General features: G+C 43.7%; 1 protein-coding gene across 2 annotated transcripts; it reads left to right on the top strand.

Moving 5' to 3' along the window:
* The first annotated feature begins 3,776 nt into the window (after positions 1 to 3,776).
* LOC118391863 (uncharacterized protein KIAA0232-like) lies at positions 3,777 to 17,846 on the top strand. Of its 2 annotated transcripts, XM_035783337.2 has the most exons (9): positions 3,826 to 3,928; positions 4,241 to 4,339; positions 7,298 to 7,855; positions 8,111 to 8,251; positions 10,182 to 10,251; positions 10,338 to 10,419; positions 10,598 to 13,949; positions 14,063 to 14,171; positions 14,839 to 17,846. In XM_035783337.2, the coding sequence occupies exons 3-9, from the start codon at positions 7,625 to 7,627 to the stop codon at positions 14,853 to 14,855; spliced, it is 4,002 nt and encodes a 1,333-aa protein (XP_035639230.1). In that variant the 5' UTR covers positions 3,826 to 3,928; positions 4,241 to 4,339; positions 7,298 to 7,624; the 3' UTR covers positions 14,856 to 17,846. The 2 variants fall into 2 exon arrangements, with proteins under 2 accessions (XP_035639229.1, XP_035639230.1); XM_035783336.2 differs by lacking the exon at positions 4,241 to 4,339 and having other exon boundaries at positions 3,777 to 3,928.
* The last annotated feature ends 74 nt before the right edge of the window (positions 17,847 to 17,920 follow it).

Raw genomic sequence — 17,920 nt, forward strand, 5'->3', positions numbered from 1 at the left:
GAGTTAACCTCTAACACAGCAGGTTGACAGTGTGAGTTAACCTCTAACACAGCAGGTTGGCATTATGAGTTAACCTCCAACACAGCAGGTTGACAGTGTGAGTTAACCTCTAACACAGCAGGTTGGTAGTGTGAGTTAACCTCTAACACAGCAGGTTGGCAGTGTGAGTTAACCTCTAACACAGCAGGTGTAGCAGTATGAGGCAGTGACCTGTGGGATAACAGGCCTGTCATCACCTCATTCCCAAAGATCATGACCCTGGGAGTCAGAGAGCAGATGAAGTGTGTGACAGAATGGATCCAGCTACCCAAGCATGAAACAGTGGAGTGTGTGTGTGTGTGTGTGTGTGTGTGTGTGTGTGTGTGTGTGTGTGTGTGTGTGTGTGTGTGTGTGTGTGTGTGTGTGTGTGTGTGTGTGTGTGTGTGTGTGTGTGTGTGTGTGTGTTGGGGAGGGGTATGCCATGTCTTATACCTGTCAGCTGCCTAATCCTCCACCCCCCAGCAGAACAGTAACAGATGTCAAGAATTTATTGTATAAAGGCAGTATATGTCCATTTGACTATAAGCTTAGCTTTATTACTGGGTTGGAGAAAGTACTCTAGTCACAGTTGGAGCAATAAATTAGTCATAATGTTGAATATGATTCAAATGGGAATCTCATTTTATACTAAAAAATGAGCTGAACACAATTATTTATGGGTGGAGACAGCAGGATATGGATGAACATTTCGGCCAAGTTTTAATATAAAATGTCAAAAATGAATAATAAAAAAACTAATATGAGAATGAAATTTGCAACATAATGACTTTGTTTTCAGCATGTCTGGTTTACAGAGAAATAGGCTACTGCAAACTATTAAGCACACCTACTTTAAATGTTAAAGCAATTAAGTTGGACACATAACTGGTTAGAATACCATCTTAAACAAAACAAACTTTTACAAATACAAACAAAAGCAGTTTATTTGATTTGTCCTGTTGGATATTGGCTTATTTCTGGTTTACAAAAATTTAACCTCACATTTTGAGAGACTATTTGGCTATCTGATGCAATCGTGAGCGGATGAATAAATCCTAATAGTAATAGGACGGTAGAGATTCGCCTTGTTGCCTGGAGACGAGTGACAGAGCTCGCCCACAGCTAGAACAACGAGTCAGATATTTCACCGGATGTAAAAATGTGAAGCATCCGGTTGGCGTTTCTATTCAATACCAAATATGGTGACGAGAGGAAGCCAAGTAGCCGGCAGTGGGAGAAGATGGAGCGAAATGGACGTTGTCTGATATTCTTCAAATTTTATCATTGATTAAATATGTATTATCCTTACAGTTTTCTGTAAACAAAATTAGGATCTGAAGAGAGAAAAAAAACTGAATGGACTACGTTTAGTAGACTTTGCCAAAGTTTCTAAAAATGGCTTTGTTTAGAAGGAGTGCAAGGGCGAATTTAGTTAATGCACACTCGTAGGCATCCCCTAAAGGAAATGTGCAAATAAATGCTAAAACGCGCCAATAGGATCTCACCAACTCGTGCTTGGCTCTGCCCACCTTGCTTGTTCTGCCCTCTGATTATTTTGCTCGCATTGGAAATGTTAATTTATTTTGTATTTTATTTTTAAATTAACCCTGTAGGCCAGTTGAGAACAAGTTCTCATTTACAACTGCGACCTGGCCAAGATAAAGCAAAGCCGTGCGACACAAACAACAACACAGAGTTACACATGGAGTAAACAAACGTACAGTCAAATAACACAATAGAAAGAATGATGGGCTCCCGAATGGCACAGCGGTCTAAGGCACTGTGCTCGAGGCTTCACTACAGACCCTGGTTCAATTCCAAGCCGTATCACAACTGGCTGTGATTGGGAGTCCCATAGGGCAGCGCACAATTGGCCCAGCGCAGTTAGGGTTTGGCCGGGGTAGGCCATTATTGTAAATAATAATTTGTTCTTAACTGGCTTTCCTAGTTAGTACAAATACATTTTAAAAAACGACACGCTCTGTTCTATCTTGGTTCATTTGTGAAAATCTTCAGCTCGCCAGCCTGTAGTCATAAACCGGAAATTAGTTACCTCTGGTTTGTTCAGCCATTCCTATGGGGAAATAATTGAGTTTTGGGATACACGCCAAAAATAAGGTCTGAGGTTAACACAGGTTTAGAATATTTTTTTATACATGTTGTTCTATGAGATAATATCAGTCAGTTAACATGACCTTTATAAACTATGAAGCCTGGTTCACCAATTACTTTGCAGACAGAGTTCAGTGTGTCAAATCGGAGGGCATGTTGTCCGGTCCTCTGGCAGTCTCTATGGGGGTGCCACAGAGTTCAATTCTCGGGCCGACTCTTTTCTCTGTGTATATCAATGATGTTGCTCTTGCTGCGGGCGATTCCCTGATCCACCTCTACGCAGATGACACCATTGTATACACTTTCGGCCCGTCCTTGGACACTGTGCTATCTAACCTCCAATCGAGCTTCAATGCCATACAACACTCCTTCCGTGGCCTCCAACTGCTCTTAAACGCTAGTAAAACCAAATGCATGCTTTTCAACCGATCGCTGCCTGCACCCGCATGCCCGACTAGCATCACCACACTGGATGGTTCCGACCTTGAATATGTGGACACCTATAAGTACCTAGGTGTCTGGCTAGACTGCAAACTCTCCTTCCAGACCCATATCAAACATCTCCAATCGAAAATCAAATCAAGAATCGGCTTTCTATTCCGCAACAAAGCCTCCTTCACTCACGCTGCCAAGCTTACCCTAGTAAAACTGACTATCCTACCGATCCTCGACTTCGGCGACGTCATCTACAAAATTGCTTCCAACACTCTACTCAGCAAACTGGATGCAGTTTATCACAGTGCCATCCGTTTTGTCACTAAAGCACCTTATACTACCCACCACTGCGACTTGTATGCTCTAGTCGGCTGGCCCTCGCTACATATTCGTCGCCAGACCCACTGGCTCCAGGTCATCTACAAGGCCATGCTAGGCAAAGCTCCGCCTTATCTCAGCTCACTGGTCACGATGGCAACACCCATCCGTAGCACGCGCTCCAGCAGGTGTATCTCATTGATCATCCCTAAAGCCAACACCTCATTCGGCCGCCTTTCGTTCCAGTACTCTGCTGCCTGTGACTGGAACGAATTGCAAAAATCTCTGAAGTTGGAGACTTTTATCTCCCTCACCAACTTCAAACATCAGCTAGCTGAGCAGCTAACCGATCGCTGCAGCTGTACATAATCTATTGGTAAATAGCACACCCATTTTCACCTACCTCATCCCCACAGTTTTTATTTATTTACTTTTCTGCTCTTTTGCACACCAATATCTCTACCTGTACATGATCATCTGATCATTTATCACTCCAGTGTTAATCTGCAATATTGTAATTATTCGCCTACCTCCTCATGCCTTTTGCACACATTGTATATAGACTCCCCTTTTTTCTCTGTGTTATTGACTTGTTAATTGTTTACTCCATGTGTAACTCTGTGTTGTCTGTTCACACTGCTATGCTTTATCTTGGCCAGGTCGCAGTTGCAAATGAGAACCTGTTCTCAACTAGCCTACCTGGTTAAATAAATGTGAAATAAAATAAAATAAATATGTGCTTACATACATTTCTCAGAATTCACAAAAAGTGACTAGCCACACCTTATTTTCGACATTTATCCACCCCCCTTGCAAAAACGAAATACATTTCCCGATAGGCTTTGTACAACGATCCATGGTGGAGTTAGTGCCTACAAAAAGACGCCATTATTACTATTGCTCTCGTTTGAAAACAGCGCAGTCGTGCGTCGAGTTTGCCGCTCGGCGTCCATGATATGTGACGCTTCTGCAGAGTATTCCGGAGCTCGGAGCGGCAGCGGGAGAGAAGTAAATGCTCCCCCTTCTACACTTCAAGTAACGGCAGGTAAATACAACTATATTTTGCAGTGTACTTTAATAATATTGTTTACCAAAAAAAAAGAAGGGTGAAAAAAGCGTAATTGCATCGGTTTTTCAACTTGCATTCCTGTTAGTGAGAATTCGTGGCGCATGTTTTTATTTCTGATTGGAAACGTCTCCGCTCCCGGTTTAGGGCAGCCTCTTTCTCTGTCGTTTCACAACAACTTTTTGTCGGAATTGTTATTGTACTTTGAGCTGATTTGATGGGACTTCTCCAGTTTCATTTTGTTTCCCGAAATTGTATGGGTTACCAATGTTTCGTTTTTAACTTTTATAGGGAAAAGACGGCGTTTTATCGGGAAAACCGGGTTTTGTAATTCCACCGTATTAGTAGCAGTCAGTCGACGGTCACCTGCCCACACGTCTACTGCTAACGGTACAACTGCGTCAGGCTGATACTGACAATGTCATTCAATAATGTTTCCTATTCTAGTTATCCCCATGTGTATATATCCTAGGCAGCAGATCAATCATTTATATATATATATATGTGTGTGTTTTATTACCAGATGTGGACGACTAAGCTCATAGTAGTTATCCTCCTAGCTAACGTTTAGCTTCTGTTAGCTTTCCCACTGAAAGGTCGGCACTTGCTGTTAAACAGGCTATGAACACATTTGCTCGTTCATTTCATTTAGTAAGCTAATAACTTACAAACGCAACGTTAATCAAACGCTAGTTGACTGTTTGCCATAACCCTGGCTAGTCGAGTGTTTGTGTGTGTGATACTGCTAGCTAGGGTTAGCTATCTAACGTTAGCTAGTGTCGAGTATGAAATGGTTAACTCGCAAAGAGAGAAGTCGTGCACCGCTACCTAGCGCTAGTTGTGTACATTGGTGAACGCTGGTTTAGTTAATTGGTGAACGCTGGTTTAGTTAATTGGTGAACGCTGGTTTAGTTAAGTTAACGTTATAGATCATGCAGAATAATCCATGACTATCGTAGGTTGGCTAGCCTGCCGGGCAGCTGCCAGTGTCAAGGGAGTCTGCTGAAGCCGTCTCCTGACATTTTGTTAGTTAGCCAACTCGCTAGATTGTAATCTACAGGGACGTAATATTATAGGGTGCAAACCCGATGTTCGACCACATTTCATTTGATCAGGTGTTGGCCATAGCAATATGTTGCAAACGTTAGCGTGATATTATTTTGTACCGAGTTTACAAATTGTGTTAAGTGTATGAAATATTTGCACGGGAATGCCTACTATGGCCACCTACTGTAAAGCTCTATCTCTTACCCTTTTGCTGCCTATAACGGGTAACCCATAACATGCCGCCGTTATTGAGTGACAAGAAGGCCAACCAATCATATCGGTTCAGCTTCCATTTGCTCTTCGTCATTCCCCGGGTTAATCCACTATCAAGCCACAAAACGAGTGGTGAGTGCCGGTGTGTATGCAGCCATATGAAACGGATGCATTTGGCAGCGGCATGTGCTTCCTCTTTTGAGCGCCTGACTGCATAACAAGGCTACTGAAATGTTTAGATCTTAATTTATTTTTATTAAACCTTCTACTTAACTAGGCAAGTAAGTTAAGAACAAATTATTATTTACAGGCCTAGCGAAAAGGCCTCCTGCAGGGATGAGGGCTAGGATTAAAAACACAAATACCTTTAAATAAAAAAATATAGGACAAAACGCATGACAACACTACATAAAGAGAAACATAATACAACATATCAAATTATAATCTGCCATGCTATCGATTAATATGCTTGACTAGTTTGCATTCCTGCGATACAATTTTTATCTGTTTTCCTGGTATACTGTTGGTATAGGAGTTATGATTTCAAAGGGCGTTAGGCCATTCTTTATAACTTGGTGATTTTGTGGCCTTACATGCTTAACAGTTGTTGGGGTGATCACTGTTATGTGAGAGACTTTCTATGGGCCAGAACTCTGGCTGATGTTGAATACAGATGAATTGCCTTGATCACAGGGTTAGTCAGCCTGACATGAGTCACTCCACAGTGGGACCTGTTCCACAACATCGCACCTTAACCACCCTGTTTGACATCAATGTTCCTAGCAGACGCCCTTACATAGGATGACTCGCATAGCGTGCATGTTTTGTATATTACTCAGACACAAATCTTGGAATTTGCTTACACATGTGACTAGCCTAAATTCAAGATTCATTAGGACTTTTGACCCTTGGGTCAGGAGTATAGCCTAGGTGTAAATTCCTTGCTTTGAGTTTACTCAGCAGATTATTCATTAGACCTGACTGCCCTTAAGTGTGATTGTTGGAGGCCGTACGGGAGCTTAAAAACCACACACCCATTACAGGATCTCCATAATGTAACTCATTTAGGTTCTTGTCATTCCCTGGGTTGCTGTCTGCATGGGTTAAGAGTGCAGGCTCTCTTAGGAGCCTATTAACAAGCTGGTGTCTGAGACCAGGACTATAAACAGCCATTAAAAACCATCCATGGGGACAGACAGGCTGTAGATCTACTGGTGTTGGTTGAGGCAGCCCGTAGTAACCAATAAATAATTTGCTTTGGTTCATTACAGGGTGTTCACTTCAGCACACCCTCATGTCGATTTATAATCCTCATTATTCCTATACGTTTGCACAGCGAGCTAATCTATTCTGTCACATTTAAAATATGAATAATATTTTTTGCTTGGCTTAATATTATTTTAAATGAATGGGGTCTCAAAGCAACTGAAGTCACCTGGGTCAGATCTTTGAAATCAGATTGAACCAGGTCAACAAAATTAGCATAAATGTCTTATCAGCTGTGTTGCAAGGAATTGCTGTGTATTCTTTGTCATTCTTCTAAGCCTAGGGCTTACAGAGTTGGCAAAACATTAGGAACCCCTGCTCTTTACATGACAGACTGACCAGGTGAAAACTGTTATTCCTTATTGATGCCACTTGTTAAATCCACTTCAATCAGTGTAGATGAAGAGGAGTAGGGTTTAAAGCTGGATTTTAAGCCTTGACACAATTGAGACATTTATTGTGCATGTGTGCCATTCAGAGGGTGACTGGGCAAGACAAAATATTTAGGTGGCTTTGAACGGGGTTCTTCACGCTCAACTGTTTCCCGCGTGTATCAAAAAAAATAGTCCACCACCCAAAGGACATCCAGCCAACTTGACACGACTGGGAAGCATTGGGCCAGCATCCTGGTGGTACCCTTTTGACACCTCTGTCCCATTCCCCGACGATTTGAGGCTGTTCTGGGGGCGAAAGGAGTGCGACTCACTATGTTCCTAATGTTTTGTACACTCCGTATATCATGGTGTAAAAGAATAGACCTACCTTGTGTAACATTTAAATGCAACAGAGACGTGACGCAAGTCTCTCCCCCCTGTCTTTCAGGTTGTGCCGGTGAAGTAAGCCGTAGCCCAGCATGAGCCCCTCTGACTGAGACGCAAGCACGTCTAGTGTTTTGCCCAACAGCTGATAGCTTTCATCAGTTAAAGCCATGCCTGACGAGTGAAGTTACCCATTTGCTCACAGAAAAACAACAGCCTACATGTCTCTCCATGTAGCTTCCTCCCTGTGCATCCTGCTGGAGTAACCCCCCTCCCACGCCTTCCAGATAGGCTCTACTGCCCTGTCCCCCCCTCTCCACACCACCGCCCCTCCATATCCACCTGTCACAATGCCGCTCCACCTCAGAATGGCCAACACCTGAAGATTCCCATGCGTCCAGTGAGCGACGAGTCGGACGGTCCTGCTCCTCTTGAAAGCTTCTCGTGCCCCCTAACCCCAGTGGGCCCCCTGCCTGCCGCAGAGATGTCCCTGCTTCACTCGCTGGGCCCAGTGCAGAGCTGGCTGGGCCAGGAGCTGGAGAAGTGCGGGATCGATGCCATGATCTACACCCGCTACGTCCTCAGCCTGCTCCTGCACGATAATTACGACCTGCAGGATCAGGTAGGTGTCCAGCAGCGGTAATGTCTTGTTACGAACATGATGGTATCTAGAAACCCCCACATAGTTAAATATGCACCTAGTCAATGAAGAACATGCTCTGTTTAGTATTGATTTGAGTCTGTTTGTTTTGTGGTTTAAGTGATGATAAACCCACCTATTTTATTTCTTGCACTGTCAATATTTAAAAACATGCGTTTCCCTTTCCTGTTTATACCAGCTGTCTGGTTAAATAACTGATGTGGATGTTGTGTGCAGGAGAACGACATCTTGTTGGGCTGGGAGAAGGGAACTGGGAAGAAATGGGCCAAGTGTAAGAAGAAAGGAGGGACGGATCTGAGTCTGGAAGAGATAAAGAAACAAGCCGCCGTGCAATGTCTTCGTTCAGCATCTGATGAAGTAAGTGCCTGTTCCGCCCCGGTGTAGCAACAAATTGGTTCTCTTCACCCTATGTTTTTTGTGCACCCATGTGGTCTTCTCCCAGCATTGCTCATGCACTCTTTGAAGCTTGAGTGTTCGGGAGCAGAACATAGACTGATAGTTGGTACAACAGTTGAGTGTTTCTTTTTAAATACAGCAACCTGTAAGCTACAAAGCTGAACGTGTTGAATCCATGAAGAAAGCAGGAACCATCTATGTGTGTAAATTGTTTAATGATTCGTGTCAGGAATTTATTACTGTAATTCTGCGCCTTTGCCTGTTGAACTTCAGTCAGGCATATATTAATTGCATAAATCATGGTGAACCGTCATTGCATAAAGCAAATTCCCTGTGAGAGGGGTGCACCATTAAATAACCGCCACTATCATCATGTGATACTTGGCATTGGCCAGGCTCATTTTGTGATCACTCTCTGATTTTTTTTTTTCAGAGTTTTTCAGAGTTTACTGGCAAAAGGTTGAATTGATTTCAGTAGAGGAAAGAATTGTGACACGGTGAAAGACTCCATTTGCTCTCACTCTTTAAAACACATTATTGAGATTATATTATGGGGTGACCTTGCAGCGGTGTCATTACGTCTACATTCACAGTTTAATACGCCTGCATTATATTCTTTCTGTGTTGTTATATTACTTTTACATTTTTTTTTTTTAAAGCAAAATCTGAATGCATTTGCTGCTGCTTTTCGTTACTGGTCTGTTGGTTTGGCAGTAGTATAGTACCAGAGGTAGCCAGTAGTGGAGAGGGAGCGTGACTGCCTGGGGTAGAGCTGGAGGTTGTGTTGGGGGAAGGGTCTGCAAGGCTGAGTGAGCTGCTCTCTAGGTACTGGACTCTGCAGTCCATTTTTTATTTTTTTTAAATATATTTTTTTAACCAGCGCACACTGCACGGGATTGCAGCATAGAAAGCAGAGTGAGTTGCCTGTCAGCTGACCAGCGTTAGCACAATGATACAAGAAGATACACACGGCCAGGGTAGAAACTTGGGCCGGCATGGTAAGGAATGTTACTTTCTGTTAGTGTGAGTGAAAAAGATTTGAACTAGTTCCACCCTGTTTATTGTGCTGGCTATTTCTGTCCTCACTAAATGCTGTTGCTTTTCTGTCGGTGCCTATTGCCTACTGGTCTGTCGACATGGCTGTCTGTTTAAATAGACCGGCTCGTTGCAGGCCTTGTTTACACAGAACTGATTACTTCATCTTTGTTGACAGAGTAGGATATCAGTGGGTATAAGGAAGAAGTGGGCGACTGAGAGATCTTATGTTGGCTGATGCCTGATGTTTTGTAAGTGTTTTGATTGAAAGACAGGAGGTGGTTGTTTTGGCTATGCTTAGTCATTTCTCCCTCATTGCTAAATTGAACAGTCATGGTACAGGAGGTCGGGCCTCTGACAGTCAGCTGGTTTGTCTTTTGTCTGGCCCATGTTAATACTCTCTAGTCAGTGTTATAAAGTTGCCTTCAATAAAATTGTTCCAATCCTCAAGTGTTATTTAGGCAATAAGGCACAATTTAACATGATCAATGTACCAGGTTAAGGGCTATTATCTGCAACGCAGAGTGCCTGGATACAGCCCTTAGCTGTGGTATATTGTCCATATACCACAAACCCCCGAGGTGCCTTATTGCTATTATAAACTGGTTACCAACGTAATTAAAGCAGTAAAAATACATGTTTTGTCATACCTGTGGTATACCATGGCTGTCAGCCAATCGGCAGTCACGGCTCGAACTATCCGTTTTTATAATGTTGGATACATCCAATCACTTCATGACTGGTCTGAAGGAAGTAATTTGGGCTCATTTGATTATTCTGTTTAGATTCTCTTCAATGGATTCTTTGCTAGATTAATTCTTAGATGTGACCGTTCTCCTTTCTTTTACCCCCAAAGAACTCTGGAATTGAGAGCCTGGTTGAGGAGCTTTGCTCCAAACTCAAGGACATCCAGAACAAACAGAAAGGTTTGCATCTTGTGTTCATACATTCTCTGCCATTTTTATAACAAACTAGTAAATATGACACACCTTATCATATTATCTCTTCACAGAAGATAAACAGCTCAAGAAATCTGATGGATCTCAGTCTCCCGAAGGAGTTGAGTCCCCTTCCTCAAAGGACCAGGTTGAAATGTAAGTTTGACCCAAAACCGCAATAATACTGTTCATAATAATGTCCTGACCAGCCGACACAACTATTCATATTTGATTTTGTTGTATGCCCATTAAAATATGTGGTAATTAATTTGATATGCTTTGTTGTATTTTATGTATTGAACTTAATTTACAACATTTTCTCTCGTTGTTGCAGGTATTATGAAGCCTTTCCTCCTTTGTCAGAGAAATCTGTTTGTCTCCAAGAGATCATGACGGTGTGGAACAAGGCTAGAGCCATTGCTTACTCCGGTTCCTCGTCTTCCGCGGCCCCGCAGACCAGCACCGACACCTCCTCACCGAAAGATTGCAACAGTGACGGTGAAGCTGCTAAGGAGAAAACCCCTGAGGCATGCAGTACTAACCCAACCAGCCAGAGAACCCAGCAGAGACGCAGCAAGAAGGAGAAAGAGAAACGATTCCATGGGGGCACAACAGCAGAGGACCGAGCCACCGTCCATGGCAAGAAGCAGGTGAGGCACAGGTCAGAGGGCAAGTACCGCCCTCGTTCCTGGTCCTCTGGTTCTAGTGAGGCTGGCTCGAGCTCCAGCGGGAACCAGGGCGACTCCAAAACTTCCAGCAGCAAGGCGGGCAGGATCAGGCACAGGTCCAAGGAGGTGTTCAGCAGGAGTAAGAGGGGGTGCCACAGTGGACAAGTGAAGCTGGCTCTGAAGGCCGTCGACAAAGAGGAGCGGCGGAATGCTGGAGGCAGCAGCAGCAGCGCCGCTGGAGGCCCTGTGAGGCAAACGCAGCTCTACAAAAAGGGGAGAAGACAGCTGAAGGAAATTGGAAAAGATCCAGGCTGGTGGGAAGAAAAGGAGTCTGGAGCTGAGGCCAGCAACAAAAAGGAGTACATGGAGGAACCCCTGTGGTACACGGAGCCCATCACGGAGTATTTAGTACCTTTCAGTAGCAGAAGGAGCAAACTGGAAACAAAGTACCGGAGCAAGGTGGACTCTCCAGACGACTCGACTACGTCCACAGACTTCGGAAGGCTGTCTGAGAGAATGCAAGGCATCTGCATTGCCAACACAAGCTTCCAGAGGGCTTATCTGGCAGCGGGCACCTTTGTCGACGGGCACTTTGTTGAGGTGCCGGGTGACGCAGATGAGGATGCTACCGAACTCAACGGGACCTCAAGCTGCCCGCCGCCTGAGGATAGTAGAGGGTTAGATGATGAGTATCTGTCCGAATTCACCCACTTCTATGAAGTCGATATTTATCAATCCATATTGGATCCTAGTGCCTCAGACTTGGTACAAGAGAGTCGAATCTTGAACATGATTCGACAGAAGAGTGAAGAGCAAAGAGACTTTGAGGCAGAATGTTGTTTAGTGTTAGATGGCCTTGAGCTGCAAGGGGAAAGTGCAATAAGGATGGGCTGTCTGGATGCTTTGGGAGATGATGGGTTCTTCATGCAGGATTTGGAAAACATGGCTCAGTTCTGGGCATGTTATTCATCCTCTAGCTCTGAAGATATAGATGGAGAAAGCTTTGCAGGGGACTCTCCCGTTCAGCTCTCCCCCGCTTTGGACGGCGTTCCATTCACCATCGGCACGCTGCCTGGAAACCTGGAGGAGCCTCATCTCCCAGAAGCCACCAGTGAAGCTCCTGGTCTGAACTCCTCCTGTTTGTCTCTTTTTGAGCTGCAGTACGATAGCCCAACTCTTCCTTTTGTCCCCGTTGGTCACGAAAACAACACAGATTCAAGTAGCTGTCGAGATCCACATTGTAACAAGCAGTCTCGTTTGTTAATATGGACCAAAAATAGTGCCTTTGATGAAACTGAACACTGTTCCAACCTTTCAACGCGAACCTGCAGTCCGTGGTCTCATTCGGAAGAGACGCGTTCAGACAATGAGCACATAAACGTTCAAACAGAGTCGTCCGCTCTAATTGGCAATGAAGAGATTAATTGTATAATCCCTCCCATCTCTGGTGCATACCTAGAGGAAGAAATCCTGGACTTTTTACAAGAAAACAATGGTCACCAGTGCGAGGAAGCCAATGTAGGCCCTGTGTCCAATCCGACCATCGCAAAGAAATCTAAATTGGAGTCCATTTGTGGAATAGCGTTAGAGCGGGACGAGAGCAAGCAGTACGACGCTGGCATGTTTTCAGATGACTCAAACCAACCGAGTGACAACTACAGCTCAGGGATAATAAAGGACATTTGGACGGCCGTCGGAGATGGGGACCTCCTACTATCACTAGGAGAAGAGAATCCAGGCGAGGGCTTGTTTTCCCAGGAGTCGAGCAGCTACGTTCTCGACTTGCAGACCAAGGAAGATGATCCTGTCCAAGGGCCTCCGAAGAAGGCAGTGCAGCGCTCCGAATACCACCTGTGGGAAGAAGGCAAGAATGAAGCGCAGGCCCTCCTGGATAAAAAACGGCTCTCGAAGATGAATGCTTCCGGGGATTACATGACGCCGTCCAATCCCTGGGACGTGAACCCTGAGAAGGACAACACGTCGTTCATCCTGGGAGGAGTGTATGGAGAGCTGAAGACGTTCAGCAGTGACCAGGACTGGGCCGTGGTGCCACCAGGCGACGCGAAAGGCAGCCTTCTACAGTGTGCCACTGCTGCTGCCTCGTCCTCTGGCTCAGACGTGGTAACTATTGCTGGTACAGACCGTGTGTTCATGAACACAGGCAGCTGCTTTGCCTCCGGCCACAAGCCCCTCTGGAGGCCCCTGGTCTCCTTCGGGCAGAGTGACCAGGCTACTAAAGGAGGTGAGGATGGATCTAATAAGGGATTTTCTTTTATCTTCCATGAAGATTTACTCGGATCCTGTGCAGGCTTCCGTAGTGAGGAGCCGGGGATCGACTACCCGTTTGCGTCCTTTGATCTGAACAATCCGTTCTCTCAAGTCCTCCAGGTCGAGTGCTCCTTTAATCCTGAGGAGATGGCTTCGTTCAGCCCGGGGTTCAAGCCCAAATCTATATTGTGCTCGGACTCGGAGAATGAAGCTTTCCACCCACGGCTATACGGCATCAACCGGACCACCCAGTACAGGGCCATCCGCATCTCCCCCAGGACTCACTTCCGACCAATATCAGCCTCGGAGCTGTCGCCCGGCGGAGGGAGTGAGTCGGAGGTTGAGTCCGAGAAAGAAGAGATGAGTGTTCCCGTCTTGGCCCCGCCGGATATCTCCGACGACCCTCAGGCCGACCTCAAACCACTTGAGGAGGATGCAGAAAACGAGGGCCCGTGCTACGGGAAGTCAGAACTGCAATCTGGGAAATTCCTGCCCAGATTGAAGAAGTCGGGCATGGAGAAGAGTGCCCAGACCTCACTGGATTCTCAGGAGGGCTCTAGCACCCTCCTGCCAATCGCTGAGCAGGAGACTTGCTTGGACTGTGAAACAGCGAGCGCACAGATGGATGTCCCAGTCGGCAAGATTCAGGAGGAGGGATCTTGCAGAGAAAAGGAAGCCTGTAAATGTGCTGCAGCTGGTCAGAGTCCCACATATGGGAAAACCTATGACTTCGTTGAAGATTTGCATGAGGTAAGAATCTTATAGGAATGTCGAGTTGTGTTTGATCAGAAGTTACTCTACATTTTGACTATGAAACAGTTCTCTCTCCATTAGACTAATACATTTTTTTATTTTTTTTATAGTTCCCTCTATTAAATATTAGTGGACAGGGACTAACTGGTATCCAGCAAGATGAGTGCTGGTGGCAGAACACAATCTGTTCCCCACTTTTCCCTGGACCTCAGTGTACAGGTAAGATCAGAGTTATATTGAATCTATTTATCTTTGGCCTTCGGCTAAAATGACTTCTGAGGTATTGGTTGATCGTCCCTGACAAACAGATGGGTGTTAAATTGGTCATATATTGTTTATATACAACCTAGGCTACTTTAGTTTTAAACTGAATTACAAATATTTAATTGTCTTAGTCACAACTCTACAGCATTCAGTCAGCATAGTCATTCCAATAAGTGTCAGCTGTTCAGATGGCTTTAGAACAGGGTACCCCTCTGGTGCAAGTAAAAGATGTTGCCCCAGCGCTACACAACTGAATCAAACCAACTCATTGAGATTTGTATATTTGATTCGGCCGTGTTGGGCTAGGGCAAAAACCAGAAGGTTCACCCAGGGGGCCCCAGGACCGAGGTAGGATAACAATGCTTTAGAATAAATACTAACACCATTGGGGGCTGCTGTGTCTCTCTCCCCCTCATACATACTCTGACCCAGCCTGTGGGGGTATTCCCTTTGGAAAATGCTGGTCTGTATACTGCCCTACGTGCCAGTGACACGATCTTGAAACAGGTTCCAGTTAACACACATTTAATCAAACGCAAACGGTTTCAGTTTTGTTTTGAACTCAGGATAAATGCCCTGTTTACCAACTGGTGTTTCTCAGCCACTGTCTTTATTCTGGCAGGGAGCAGCAGCATCTGAGCAGGCCAGCTCTGTGGTGAGGAAGCCCATCGTCAGGAAGATTTACCCTCTTCTCCTTTGACTGCACCTCTACTTGCAAAGATATGGGGGGGGGGCTCGCGACTTAGAAACAATAGGCTTCTGGACAGAGGAACCCTTCTCCATCCCACCCTTCACCCTGCTGATTTTCATTTTACTAGAGTCTTCTGTAATCAACAACAACAAAAAAAGGCCTCAAGTAGGAAACACTCGAATATGTTCTACATGTCTCCATGTGATGCCATATCTGAAGACGTATGCATTTTAGATTTGGGTTTTAGTTGATTCTTCCAGACACAATTCCGTCTTAATTAAAGAGTCAGTTAGATATTAGGGACAGTCTTGTTTTTTTTCTCTCCATTGGTTTTTTCACAGTTCTTTTAAACATTTTATTTTTTAGCTTTTGACCTAGGATACTGGTAGTTATGGTTTCCGAATGGTTGAGCATGTTCCTGTCCTAATAGTCTCACTCCTTATTTTCTAGTGTAACTGCTGCAGTTTCCTTCATCTGACTGGGATGCCTCTCTTCATAACGTATGAAAGCACTGCGTTTGTGTCTTTGTTTCTCTTCATCCCTATCATTTAGAAAGAATGTGGAGATTTTTGAGTAGCGTGTGTGCCTTTTCTGAATGAAGGAAAGAATGTGTGCATCTTACCTCTCAAATCTGTATCACACACACACACACACACACACACACACACACACACACACACACACACACACACACACACACACACACAGTGTGCAAAGTTGCTCTAAATGAGTATGATTTTGGGTGATTGTCTGATTTTCAGAACCTTAGTAGTAGACACAGTAGAAATGGTTTGTAAGGTAAAAAAGTAAAATCAACACCCCCCCCAAAAAATATATGTTAAAAGTACAAAACTGCTGTTCAATGCAAAAAGCAAAAAAAAAAAAAAACATGGTTCAGCTCAATTTGGGGTGTAATGGCCCTTTACAAAAATATTTAATTATAGCCATTTCTACAGAGGCACCGATTTGCAGCAATTGAAAGGTTTTTTTGTGAACTCCATAGTCCAAACAATTGGCGCTATGAATATGTTGACAGTTCTGTAGCAGTTTTGATATTGTGGCTGTGTAATGTAGATCCTGTAGTTTGTTTGTCATTGCAGAGTGGAGAAATCGGTTGATCTTTTGGAGAAAATAATTGTGATTTTGATAGTCCTCGCTTTGACTTGGTTTTCATTTTTAAAGAAGAGTTAATTTTTTTAAGAACTTTTAACTAGTAAGTTAACTGGCCTGTAATAACAATGGGAATAAATAGTTATTTGATTTAAATCTTATCAGATTGAGTCTATTACAGATAGTAGTGTCAGTGTGTTCATCCTATTGTAAGGTCTACAGTAGAAGCAGGATTTTAAAGGCAATGTATCTCTATCCAGACACTACTTAACTTAAAAGAGCGTAATATTAAACATTCAAGGAAAAGGTGATCAACCCAAAATAATAATTCAATGCATAAACTAAGTTTAATCAGAGGCCCGACGACGTTTGAGTGATTGTTTCTGTCGCCTGTGCATTGACTATTAAATCCTGAGTTAACGCACACTTTTAGACGAAATGCATTTTGTTTTCCATGTGCGTTGTTTATCTTTATCACTGCAGTGGTTTATTTCGGTTTTTGGTTCCCTCCTTCCACTTAAAAATATTTTGTTTTCGTCCTCAGAAAACCGAGGAATTGAAGCACAGTTACCATCCCTCCATGTTCTCTTGTGGCGCATCTGTTATGCAGTCCAAAATATGTCCGCCAACAATGTGTGCACACTGATTCTAATGCACTGTCACAGGGCACAGGGTCTCCATTGTGAGCACAGTCATTGATCTTAAGTTTTCAATTTTTTTTATTGTTATTATTCATCGACCCCCTTAATGTATCTTGAGTTGGTTTGGAAAATGGCAAAGTCTATAACAATCCATTTCAATATGCCAGGGCCTCAGTCTGCCCCATAATTGTGGTGTTTGTTCTTCACTTGTGTTAAACCGATTGAAACTTGAATGAAAGACTGCTCTGAAAAATGTCAGGCTACTTTCAATTGTAATTTATTTAGACAGTTGTCAGTCACTCAGGAATACTTAAATACTAAATGTTTTTGTCAAAGTAGGTGGAAAACACTTAATTCTGTGGCAGTGCATCAGTACATTCATTCAAGCATTAATTTATTACTGAAACTTTATTTGAGGAAAAAATAAACAGGCTTTTATTAATCCCAAGCTTCCTACAGAGTTAATTGTACAGCACCATAGTTTTAGAGCTGAGCCTGACCGAGCCGTTTTGAGATTGCTTAAGCAATGTGAGGGGGACCTTTCATGGTCCTCGGTCATATGCAATCTTGGCGCATGCAAACTTTTAAACATTCAAGTGTACGTGGAGGAAAGTCACTCCGTTTATTTTGCATGACTTATTTTTCAGTACAGGAGAGCTGAGACAAAGATTGAACTGTTATGGAGTGTCTTTACAAATAAGAGCAGCATGTCAACACCACACTCCATCTAAGTTAAATTAAACCGGTTTTGTATATGACAATAAGTACAGGCCAGGATAAAGCGGTGACTTATTATTTTTATTTTTACTTTGTGTGTAGATGTGTGCGAGACCGAGTCACAGCACCTACATGGGAGTTTGAAGGAAATGCATTCATTTGTTTTTCTGTTTATATATTGAGGGGAAGTTTTGAGAATGCATCGAGGGCGAATATGCATTTTGAAACTACATTGACAAAGTTTAACATCGAGTTTTGCTTGGTCTGAAGGACATAGCATATCCGGCACTGAGAACCAGAGTTTTCCTAGTCTCTTCATTCCTACTAGATGACACCCTCCCATCCCTTTGTCCCTCAACTCCCATCTGTCTCAAGTGGTTGTAATTGTTCTAATTTCATGTACACCCTGAGTAAATTATTTTGTTTCATTGTGGAGTTTCTTAACATCTAATAAAGGAATAAACCAAATCACCCCAGGTTCTGTTCTGGTTTCTTATTTATGCATTTGCACCATGTTCACTGTGTCAGAGGGCTCTGCCAGGAGT

The sequence above is a fragment of the Oncorhynchus keta genome, chromosome 13, assembly GCF_023373465.1.
Source record: "Oncorhynchus keta strain PuntledgeMale-10-30-2019 chromosome 13, Oket_V2, whole genome shotgun sequence".
NCBI classification, from domain to species: Eukaryota; Metazoa; Chordata; class Actinopteri; order Salmoniformes; family Salmonidae; genus Oncorhynchus; species Oncorhynchus keta.